This window comes from Oncorhynchus mykiss, chromosome 2 (assembly GCF_057628025.1).
Source record: "Oncorhynchus mykiss isolate SJ-2025 chromosome 2, ASM5762802v1, whole genome shotgun sequence".
NCBI classification, from domain to species: domain Eukaryota; kingdom Metazoa; phylum Chordata; class Actinopteri; order Salmoniformes; family Salmonidae; genus Oncorhynchus; species Oncorhynchus mykiss.
In genome coordinates, this window is record NC_143023.1 from 39,585,590 (window position 1) to 39,597,640 (window position 12,051).

The 12,051-nt window shown below is 41.9% G+C and overlaps 1 protein-coding gene across 3 annotated transcripts in view; it reads right to left on the reverse strand.

Moving 5' to 3' along the window:
- Positions 1 to 12,051, reverse strand: part of LOC149985100 (myelin basic protein-like) — a 53,342-nt gene that overhangs the window by 20,063 nt on the left and 21,228 nt on the right. The window contains exons 1-3 of one of the 3 annotated variants that reach the window (XM_090199485.1): positions 4,800 to 4,950; positions 4,603 to 4,677; positions 1,381 to 1,468 (exon numbers count right to left, since the gene is read on the reverse strand). In XM_090199485.1, coding sequence (XP_090055611.1) covers positions 1,381 to 1,414 — 34 coding nt within the window. In that variant the 5' untranslated portion in view covers positions 1,415 to 1,468; positions 4,603 to 4,677; positions 4,800 to 4,950. Of the gene's footprint in view, positions 1 to 1,380; positions 1,469 to 4,602; positions 4,678 to 4,799; positions 4,951 to 12,051 lie in introns of those variants that run through there. The other 2 variants (XM_090199475.1, XM_090199472.1) reach the window with 2 other exon arrangements.

Genomic DNA, 12,051 nt, shown 5'->3' on the forward strand with positions numbered 1-12,051 from the left:
ACAATCACCCGAGCTCATCCAAATTGAGGTGGCTTGGGATGAGTTGGATCACAGAGCGAAGGAAAAGCAGCCAAAAAGTGCTCAGCATATATGGGAAATCCTTCAAGTATTCCAGGTGAAGCTGGTTGAGAGAATACCAAGAGTGTGTAAAGCTGTCAGAGGAAAAGGGTGGCTACTTTGAAAAATCTAAACTCTAAAATATATTTGAATTTGTTTTTTTTTTAAAGTACCTCATGATTTCATGTGTTATTTCATAGTTTTGATGTCTTCATTATTATTATACAATGTAGAAAATAGTAAAAATAAAGAAAAACCCTTGAATAAGTAGGTGTGTCCAAAATTTTGACTGGTACTGTATGTCCAAATAATTTGATTTAGAACACTTCATGGGAAACCTCAACTGCATGTAAAATATGAAACTAACTCACATCAGCATTTCTAAAGTGCACCGTTTGCCTCCTTACTGGTAACCATCTCCACCACTGTAGAGAAATCAGTGTGGTCAACCAGCTAGGACTCTCAGTCAGCTTTCTGTGGCTCTGCTATAACACAATGGATTCTGCCCTCACCTGTTAGGTTGGAGTATTACATTTAGGGCACAATCATCTTTTTATACATTTCTTGTATTTCTACATTTATTTGTCGAGTCATACCCTGGGATGCATCCACAGTGAATACAAAATGTGCAAAGCCACCAATTTAATATTAGATCAGACAGTCCAAGTAGCCTAGAGGAGTAGAGGTAGATTAAAAACAACCTCATTTTACAGGTTGACAGTGTGCGGAGGGAGGGAACAGGGGATGTAGCACTCTTTCCATTACCAGGTTGGGTCACACCAATCACCATTAGCAATGAATCCCTGGGCCACGGATACCTTGTCATCACCCGGACCCTGAACTGAAAGATACTCCGCATTGAGAGATGGTCTGTATTTGTGTTAAGAAGCACTGTTTTTTTTTCTTGCCGCTGAAAAAGGTTCACACTGTCTAAATCCTTTAAAGGTAACTGCTTGAAGTGGGCCGTTGCTGACTGGTATAGAGTGCCAGCAACTCAAATGTTCCACTTTAGTACCAGAAACCCATGCAAAATATTGGCACCCTAGGGTACCGGCACCTATTTTATTCCACTTGAAGCAATGTTTCAGAGATCTTTCGGGTGAGGGGCTTTCAGATAAGGCATTTAGGGAACACCTTTTATTACAACCTTTAAATCATTATGATGCAACAGCATTGTAGCATAGGGGGAAAAAAAGTATTATTTAATCACGATAACCCTTTCTATCTTTTGTAACTGTATGTATTATGGCAGAATTTGCTTTGTGTCTGCTTATGTTCTTCACCAAAAATCACAAAAACAACAAATAAAAAGAAACTCCTTACCAAAGACCTCGTCTTGTGATTCGGCTTCTGCCATGGTCTCACCAATGGGTGCTGGTTCTATGGTCTGTTCTGCTTCTGCGGACAAAGGCTTTAAAAGAGAAAAGAGAAAGAGAAAGAGAGAGAGAGAGCACAAAACAGAAAGAGGTGAGCGGGGATACCATGGCAACAGAACAGAGGTCTTTCATTATCAGCCACATGGAGCCAAATCTGATATTTGTTTAGAGCCTTACCTGAATTATCGCAGCACACAAAAGTCAGGCACATTTGCAGAATTTTGGGGACATACATATTAGCAAAAAAACACTGCTAAATGCATTAACCTCCCTCTCCTCTAAACACTTACACACCATCACGCACACTACTGTTCAGTTGTGCACCGGGGCCTCCAACTCTTTCTATTCTGATTAGACCCAGTTGTGCTGTTCTGTGAAGGGAGTAGCACACAGCGTTGTACAAGATATTCAATTTCTTGGCAATTTCTCACATGGAATAGCCTTCATTTTTCAGAACAAGAATAGACTGACGAGATTCAGAAGAAAGGGCTTAGTAAAAGGGTTTTCTAATGATCAATTAGCCTTTTAAAATGATAAACTTGGATTAGCTAACACAACGTGCCATTTGAACACAGAAGTGATGGTTGCTGATAATGAGCCTCTGTACACCTATGTAGATATTCCAAAACAAATCATCAGTTTCCAGCTACAATAGTCATTTACAACATTAATGTCTACACTGTATTTCTGATCAATTTGATGTTATTTTAATGGACAAAAAAAGTGTTTTTCTTTCAAAAACAAGGACCTTTCTAAGTGATCCCAAAACATTAAGGACACCTTCCTAATATTGAGTTGCACTCCCCACTTTTGCCCTCAGAACAGCCTCATTTCATTGGGGCGTGGACTCTACAAGGTGTCGAAAGCAATCCACAGGGATGCTGGTCGATGTTGACACCAATGCTTCTCACAGTTGTGTCAAGTTGGCCGGCACCTACCCCGTTCAAAGGCACTTAAATATTGTGTCATGCCCATTCACCCTCTGAATGGCACACATACACAATCAATGCGTCAATTGTCTCAAAGCTTAAAAATCCTTATTTAACCTGTCTCCTCCCTTTCATCTACACTGATTGAAGTGGATTTAACAAGTGGCATCAATAAGGGAACAGAAATAGCTTTCACCTGGATTCACCTGGTCAGTCTATGTCATGGAAAGAGCAGGTGTCCTTAATGTTTTGTACACTCAGTGTAAATGCGCACACAAAACACAAAAAAGCACGTGCAAACACACACAAGCGCACATGCACAAACGTCAACAACAAATATACATTAGAAATATAGAAAATTGGCCCTCTAAAGAAGCTGTTTCCGGGAACCAAGCTCATGGAGTGTTCAAGATATTATGGTGACTGGACTGAAATGATGTTCTTTTTAAGTATACCTTGAAGTCAATAGTGTCTTACGCATCCCGTTCCATGAATTCCTATTAAACTGTACCATTATCTGAGCACTGGTGGTACATTAACTTTACAATATACTGTGTTCATTTCCCATTACACACCATTCAAAACATTTTGAAATCCCCTTTCCAGTCACATTTCCCCCCCCAATCTCCTCCCAAAAAGATAACACCCCTCCTCGCTTCTCGGACTGCTTTTTATCACAAACCGTGGAGGACTTTGAAAACTATTTTATTTCTACAAAGTGGGCTATGCAGCCACATGAGCGGCGGCCTAGCCTTCTTGTCACCATCCGCAGGCAGAAGCTGACGACGTGACTTTGCACCTGCTTATCATAATAGAGGGATAATATTTTCATCTTGTTGAGAAGAGCATCCCAGGGGGAGAGGACAGCAGTATGGGCCCCTGGGGCTTCGCTGCCTCTGCTACACAGCACGAGATAAGACCAGCCACTCGCACCACAATGGCGGGGGAATAAAATGCACCTTTTTGAGGAGGGCCGAGGCGGAGGTTAATGCTAAATCTAGCAGCATAATACCTACTCTTGCTGCAGAAACAGGTCGACGGGGAGAGAATGCAATCTCAACCGGAATCTGTCTGTTCTCTATATTCAAAGAGGTTCTTCATATAAAGCATGCCAATCTATTTCTCCAAGGTTAGGCCTATCAGTCTGATATTTCTTGAAATGCTACCTTTTGAAAATGTCTTTATCTAATATCAATTGGATGGGCTTTCGAATGGATGTATATAAAAGATGAGCTGGTTCTCCTTTTTTCCATTTGTAGTTTCCGAAAGCTTTCTAAGCTCTTATAGTCTGGGGGGGGATTTGGAGTGTAGTGATTGGAACCTCTCCTGACTTGGAGAAATTTCTTAGAGAGTCAAAGGTCACGGTCTTATCCGTTTCCTCTCTGATAGCTGTGCCCTTAAGCGTTTGTGTTCATCCCTGAGAGGAATGGTGAACGGGGACTTGGAGACTCCATCCCACAGATTTCTTCTCAAACAGCAGGATGTGCTCACACTGCAAATGTTCACAATAATCGCACGACCTACTCACATTAAGTATGATTGCTCACAAGTCCCCCGCCTCAGGCTCCTCAAAGCCTCTAACTTGAAAAATAGACTTATTTCAAACCACCTGCAAACAAACTAGTGTATAGGGTAATCAGCCAAAAGTCTTAAGCACCCATGACATGGCAAATAATGTGGCCACCTAGGAATTTGACATTGTTCTTAGAACAAGAAAACAACAATACTCTATTCCCAAGGGATACTAATAGCCTATAGCTCATCATTACCAAACAAAAAGCGTGGCCTGGACGAAAAGGATGTAGTCTTACTGAGGGATCGTACTTCTAATCCGCATCCCGAGAAATATATTTCAAAACAGAGAGTAAAGCAATATTGCTGGCCGCAGATATAAAAATCAGTGTGAGGAAATAGACAAAGAAGGATCACATTGAACTTAAACTGTAAGGATGTTTTATCAGAGTACCAACATGCAATTACTTGAGATCAGGGAAAATGACAGCCCTCAGCGAATTGACAATTTCATATTACAATTAATAATTATACAAAGAGCTGGTAATTTAACAGCATGTATCCCACTTTAATTATGAGCAAAACAAATTAGTGTTCAAAAGTATATTCATGCACAAAATGTAATAGGATAAATGTCAGTGGTGCTGTGACATTAATGGTGAAAACAAGTATCAGCATCAAACACTCATCTGTACAACTGCAAGGCACCCTAGTCTCATGAATATTACCTAGTCAAAGACTTTCTGCTGTGCTTGTCTGCTGTGTTCGACAGGTCGTCATTGCAAATAAGAATCCGTTCTTCTCTGTAAAAAAAATAAAAGTTAAATACGAAATAAATATATCTGCTGCATTTGTCCCTGCGTAGGTCTCCAAATGTGGAATGTATTTGCGTTCTAACAGTAATATCCGGAGATACTCTTTTTACCTTAAAGGAATGTTGTGGGGAGTTTTACTTCCTTGTTTCGGAGAGCAGTGAACATGAATGTTACTATGGGGAATGATTGCGTAACATGGGGGAGAGCAAGTACAGGAAGGGTAGCGCTTCTGCGGCCACCCAAGCATGAACAAACAGGTTTGGAACAAATGAGAAGGAGCTATTTACAACCCCCTTAACATTATGGAAAGATACTGAACAAACCTGGGTTCAATAGTATTTGAGATAATTTCAGATACTTTATCTGTGCTCGATTGCACTAACCTGGCTTAATGAACCAATAAAAAAAGGCCCAAAACTGCAAACCCTGCCCATTTGGCACTCCCAGGCAGGCTAAAGCAAACACTCAAAGTATTTGAAACCTCTCAAATAGTATTTCAACCCATATCTGCTACTGAACACAATTCCAGTCAGGCAGGAACATGAGAGTGTGTAAGTTACAGTACAACACAAAAAGAAACTCCTCTCAGGGCGGGAATGCGTGGACAATAGCCTAACTTCAGGATCACTAACTGAGCCTCAGGCTCCCTCCACTGGAGACTGGATTCACACGCTGCCTCTCCTCTTAATCCACAATGCATTTACTCAATACAACATGACTCTCTTGAAACTGAGAAAAAGCCAATAAGGTGGCTTTCAAAATGGCAGAACGTGATCAACAGCTCTGGAAGTTGGACATGGATTAGGGTCTCCACAACAGTTCACAATGCAGGCTTATCAGACAGGAGATTGGATTCTACCACAGGCCTGATAATCCATTACATTTTCCTCAGACACAACCACGTCTCCCAAATTGGCTTTGTGAGGATGGATAAATAGTCCTATCCCCGATGTACGAGTGTCTCAGTGTATGCATAAGGCCTTATAGCCAGCACCATAATGGTTGGCTTGGAATCAATGTTGTGTGTGTGTGTGATGGGGGGGGGGGGGGGAATATATCAGCTGTGATACAAGCAGGCAGATTAGTCTATCAAATAACAGTACTTGCATCATTTTTGATCCCTTTTCTTTTTTTTCCCCCTACCACACCCTCCCCTGGTTGGATCACCTGGTGAAGAATATTACAACTCAATATACAGAACATTAGGAACACCTGATCTTTCCATGCCATAGACTGACCAGGTGAAAGTTTTGATCTCTTTATATTTAAGTGCCATTGAACAGGGTATGGTAGTAGGTGCCAGGCGCACCAGTTTGAGTGTGTCACCACTCAAAGAATATCCAGCATTGGATATCCAATGGGAAGCATTGGATTCAACATGTGACCTCCACTGACTTCTCGAAACATGATGTGGTCCTCTTGCTTCCACTCAGCACTGCCACAATGCTGTGTTGATAAAACACCAAGTCGACGCTCTGATTAATGTGAAGATGATGCTGCCAGAGAGAAAGACCGCCGTCAAATGAGCATGCATAATACTAAATGCATACTACTAAATCACATGAGTGTAATACTCTAAATGTATTGTTTATATTGAATACTTTTTGTGTTTAGTCCATCCACTCCACTGAAATTGTAATTAAAAAGATGATAATTCTCTTGTGCCATTCATTTTTATCTAGGTTTCCATCCAATTGACAGATTATCATGTGAATATTCAAAAATCTGTACAAATAAAATATGCGCATTTTCCCACCAGAGATGTGTTGTTTCGATCAAATTAACTTGTTGTAGATAAAAAGTCTGTGCGTGATGACAGAGTCCACATAAAAATTACTTTTGCGGTTAAATCCCATGTACTGAATAAAAATACAAGTTAAAATGGGTTTCCATCGCATTTTCAAATCTACTGACGGTTGTGTCACTAACAATGTGTTACATAGCGAATGTGCCCCCTCTGGTACTGGCACGTACACCTCAGCCAACAGCTTGCAGATACATAGACTACTTGCGGGCACAGCCAACATGATGAGATTTTCATGAACAAAATAGCAAGATTATTTTAATTTGTCAAATGGCAACCAAGCGTCAATCATCATGTACCCAGAATAAGACCATCTAAATGTATTGGAAATGAGCATCAAGGTCATCCATCACCTTGCACTTTCACCATCCGGTGAAGTTCACCGTAACTTATTTCATCTGTAGCCTAGTAATCTACATGCTTCAGTAAATGGGAGGACCACACAACATGTAATCGAGTGACTCCAAGTTTACTTCAATATGATGGTTATTATAGAAATATTTGCACAAAAAAAAGCATTTCTACCTACATTTCACACAATACATTTTAGAAATAAAAAAAGATCCCACCTTGTCTAGCATATTTCATTTTTTCGACAAATTTGCTGTTTCCATTAGGCCTGTCATGACATGTTTTTATTATCCAATGTGTTTTATTCACATAAAAAGGTTGGACGGAAACCCGGATATTGTCTCTAAGCACATACTGACCTAAGGTAAAACAAAGACAGCAACACAAATACATATTTAAAAATATGACATCAGTCTTTGATTTGACACCTTATCTAGCAGTTGCTAACTCTCTTTATCCACTTTCCTCCTCCCCACTCTGGTCTCAGCTCTCTCATAGAGTGTGCCTTGCAGAAACGGGAACCAATTGAAACCTGTATTTGGTTGCCTGCCTTACCACTGTGAGCCTGCCTGGGCTGGGCTCTCCTGTTATTTTTTTCTGGTACCCAGCAGGCCGGCTGAGTCTGACAGAGCCCCATACATCCTCATCAACCCCGGGACAGGTGGCCTGGACAGGCAGGCCCTAGCCTGGGTTTCCCCATCACTGTCCTGTTGTCTAGGTAAGCCCACGCCAGGAACGTTAAGGCCTCGTTATTCTGTGCTTCTGACACCGTTCAAAAAAAGTCTGTCTTCCCTTTTTTTTCTCCCTCTATCTTTTCTAATTCCATTATGCGGTGGAGGAGGAGAAGAGTCGGGCAAAAGTTGATTGCAGCCGCAGCTGAATTTTAATGGCGCGCCTATTTTCTCTGCTGTAATTTCAAAATCTGTGACAAATTGACTTCGGCAAGGCGGAGGTTAATTACCTGATGTCGTTAAAGTACATTACTCGCCATTTAAAGCCCCCTCTTTCCTCCCCACCCACACCGCAACAGACAGGAACAATAGGTGGGGTGCAATTTTGAGATTCGGAGAGCGAGACACAGAGAAAACAACTCACCTCTTAATCATCTTTGTTCTGTTCAATTGCGGCGGCATGGCATTCTGGTTTTTTTTCTGTAAAGTAGCAGCTCTCAGACCCAACCTGACTGAAAACAGTGGTGTGTTATTGTTAAATGAGCCTCTACTTGTCCTTATCGGTGGACCACACAGCATTGAGGCAGCAACTGTATATGCAAAACACAGGTAAGAGTTCAACGAAAACCATGGAAACACCATGCACACATCCCCCACCATCGGGGATAGATCCAGAATATCTCTCAGTGCAGCCCGTATAATTAGCCTACATTTATTTATGTGTATTCAACACTATGTTGGGGTACACATCTAAGTATGAGGCTTGTTTGGATGTCAACCTCAATATATGTTAATTTCACCAATTAACGACATTACAGTAAAAAATTACTTCAACTTCCACCACCGATTTCTATTTGGCTAGCTACCACCTCATCCAAGCGAGCGCTAACCATTAGCAAAAAATAAAGAAATGAAACCTGAAAAGGACAACTTCTAAATATTATGCATCGAAAACAACCAAATATACAGTATATGTCGATCAGATTTTAGTAACCACATTGTGGGCCTGTTAGGACACAAAAATAACTACGAATTGGACAAATATCCACTTTGTTAGATCCGTTTTTTTTAAATTTTATGGTGCCAATGACGACGTCCTTATGATATCCCCCATGATCTCTGACCTTATGTATAGAGCAAATGGAATAACAGCACATTAAACCTCTTCTGAAAACTGTTTCAGGTAAAGGTCTACCATCTATGAAAATACAAAACACTTTGTTTGAGCATGGACCTCAAAACTATAAAATGTAGGCCTTTAAGTTAGGCTTTTAACCATAGGTCATATGGACAATTCTTAAGATAAACATGAAACTCAAATGAATCAAACAAAAAGGTGAGAACGTTGTTTTTATCTTACGTGTTGTATTCACTACCTACAGTACAAGGCCTTACAGACATCATGCCATAGAAATAGAAGAATTACTATTCTCTTTCTATGAGTCAAGCAAAGGTTTTATCTTCATGTTTATAAAACAACACGCCAGCCTATAGGCTAAGATGAATGACTTCATACACAGTAGACATCAACACTGATATAATGTCCAGTGTCTTTGAGAGCAAGTGTTTGACACGGTCCCATTTTTGATTAGGTGTGTTATACAGCCAACGGTTAGAAGTTAAAATGGCTACGTCAAACAAATGTCATCCATCAGCGAGCACAGAGGCTCTCTAAGGCTTTGGCTTAATCCGGTTTATTCTACTGATTGGACAGGACAAACCACAGAGGGCTAACCAGCATCAGAATGACCACCCAAACACTAGGGCATGGAATTGCCAGGATCTCACAACACGACATTATCACGTTACTTAGGTGTCGATATGATACATATAGAATGGCAATACATACTGTATCACAATTCTATATGTTGTATTTCACCTTTATTTAACCAGGTAGGCCAGTTGAGAACAAGTTATCAGTTACAACTGTGACTTGGCCAAGATAAAGCAAAGCAGTGCGACACAAACAACACAAACAACACATGGGATAAACAAACATAGTCAATAACACAATAGAAAAGTATATATACAGTGTGTGCAAATGTAGTAGAGATTAGGGAGGTAAGGCAATAAATAGGCCATAGTGGTGAAATAATTACAATTTAGCAATTAAACACTGGAGTGATAGATGTGCAGAAGATGAATGCAAGTAGAGATACTGGGGTGCAAAGGAACAAAAAATAAATAATAATATGGGGATGAGGTAGTTGGGTGGGATATTTACAGATGGGCTGTGTACAGGTGCAATGATCAGTAAGCTGCTCTGACAGCTGATGCTTAAAGTTAGTGAGGGAGATAAGACTCCAGCTTCAGTGATTTTTGCAATTCGTTCCAGTCATTGGCAGCAGAGAACTGGAAGGAAAGGTGGCCAAAATAGGAGTTGGCTTTGGGGATGACCAGTGAAATATACCTGCTGGAGAGCGTACTATGGGTGGGTCGAAAGCCTTGGCCAGGTCGATGAAGACGGCTGCACAGTATTGTCTTTTATTGATGGCAGTTAAATTGTTTAGGACCTTGAGCATGGCTGAGGTGCACCCATGACCAGCTCGGAAACCAGATTGCCTAGCGGAGCAGGTACGGAGGGATCCAAAATGGTCAGTGATCTGTTTGTTCACTTGGTTTTCGAAAGACATTAGAAAAGGGAGGGTGGGATAGATATAAGTCGGTAACAGTTTGGGTCTAGTGTCTCCCCCTTTGAAGAGGGGAATGACCACCGCAGCTTTCCAATCTTTAGGGATCTCAGACCGTACGAAAGAGGTTGAACAGGCTAGTAATAGGGCTTGCAACAATTGCGGTGGATCATTTTAGAAAGAGAGGGTCCAGATTGTCTAGCCCAGCTGATTTGTAGGGGTCCAGATTTTGCAGCTCTTTCAGAACATCAGCTATCTGGATTTGGGTGAAGGAGAAATAGGGGGAGGCTTGGGCAAGTTGTTGTGGGGGGTGCAGAGCTGTTGACCGGGGTAGGGGTAGCCAGGTGGAAAGCATGGCCAGCCATAGAAAAATGCTTATTGAAATTCTCGACTATCGTAGATTTATCGGTGGTGACGGTGTTTCCTAGTCTCAGTGCAGTGGGCAGCTGGGAGGAGGCACTCTTATTCTCCATGGACTTTACAGTGTCCCAAAACCTTTAGGAGTTTGTTCTACAGGATGAAAAATTCATGTTTGAAAAAGCTAGCCTTTGCTTTCTTAACTGGCCGTGTATATTGGTTCCTAACTTCCCTGAAAATTTGCATAGCGCGGGGGGCTATTCTGTGCTAATGCAGTGTGCCACAGGATGTTTTTGTGCTAGTCAAGGACAGTCAAGTCTGGGGGGAACTAAGGGATATATCTGCTCTTAGTTCTACATTTTTTGAATGGGGCATGCTTACATTTAAGATGGTGAGGAAAGTACTCCACCCCCTTTGGCAGTTCTATCTTGGCGGAAAATGTAGTTGGGGATAGAAATTTCAGAATTTTTGGTGGCCTTCCTAAGCCAGGATTCAGACGCGGCTAGGACATCAGGGTTGGTGGAGTGTGCTAAAGCAGTGAATAAAGTAAACTTAGGGAGGAGGCTTCTGATGTTAACATGCATGAAACCAAGGCTTTTATGGTATCAGAAGTCAACAAATGAAAGCACCTAGGGAATAGGACTGGATCTGGGGGCTACAGGTCCTGGGTTAACCTCTACACCATCAGAGGAACAGGAGGAGTAGGATAAGGGTACGGCTAAAGGCTATAAGAACTGGTGGTCTGGTGCGTTGAGGACAGAGAATAAAAGGAGCAGATTTCTGGGCATGGTAGAATAGATTCAAGGCATAATGTACAGACAAGGGTATCGTAGGATGTGAGTACAGTGGAGGTAAACCTAGGCGTTGAGTGGCGATGTGAGGTTTTGTCTCTGGAGGCACCAGTTAAGCCAGGTGAGGTCTCCGCATGTGTGTGGGGTGGGACAAAATAGCTATTTAAGGCATTTTGAACAGGACTGAGGGCTCTACAGTGTAATAAAACAATAATAACTAGCCACGGCAGCAGTAGACAAGGCATATTGACATTAGAGAGAATGAGCAATCACAGCTGTTTATCAGGAGAGCTAAGACAACGGGTAAATGGTGATGAATGGGCAGAGCGGGTCAGTTCGGTACATACAGGACCTGAATTCGAGGCTGGGGCCGACAGGTAAACAAAATGAGGTACTGTGTTATTGAAACAGTCCAGGGGGCATCAACTATGTAGCCGAGTGATCATAGGGTCAAAAGAGCAGCAATAGGTGAGTCAGGGTGCCGTTCGGTAGTCACTACTACGCTAGGCGAGCAGTGGACACAGCGTTCAGAAAAGCTAGCAGGCCCGGGGCTAGTAGATGGTTCTCTGGCTACATCGTGACAGAATAGCCTGTTGAGACCACATCGGGCAATCACATCGGCAGTCCAGTCGTGATGGATCGGCGGGGCTCCGTGTCAACAATAAAAGGTCTAGGCCAATTGGCAAAGGCGGTATTGTAGCCTCAGAATTAGCTGGTATATGGGCCTAGCTCGGGGCTAGCTCCTGATGGAAGTTCCA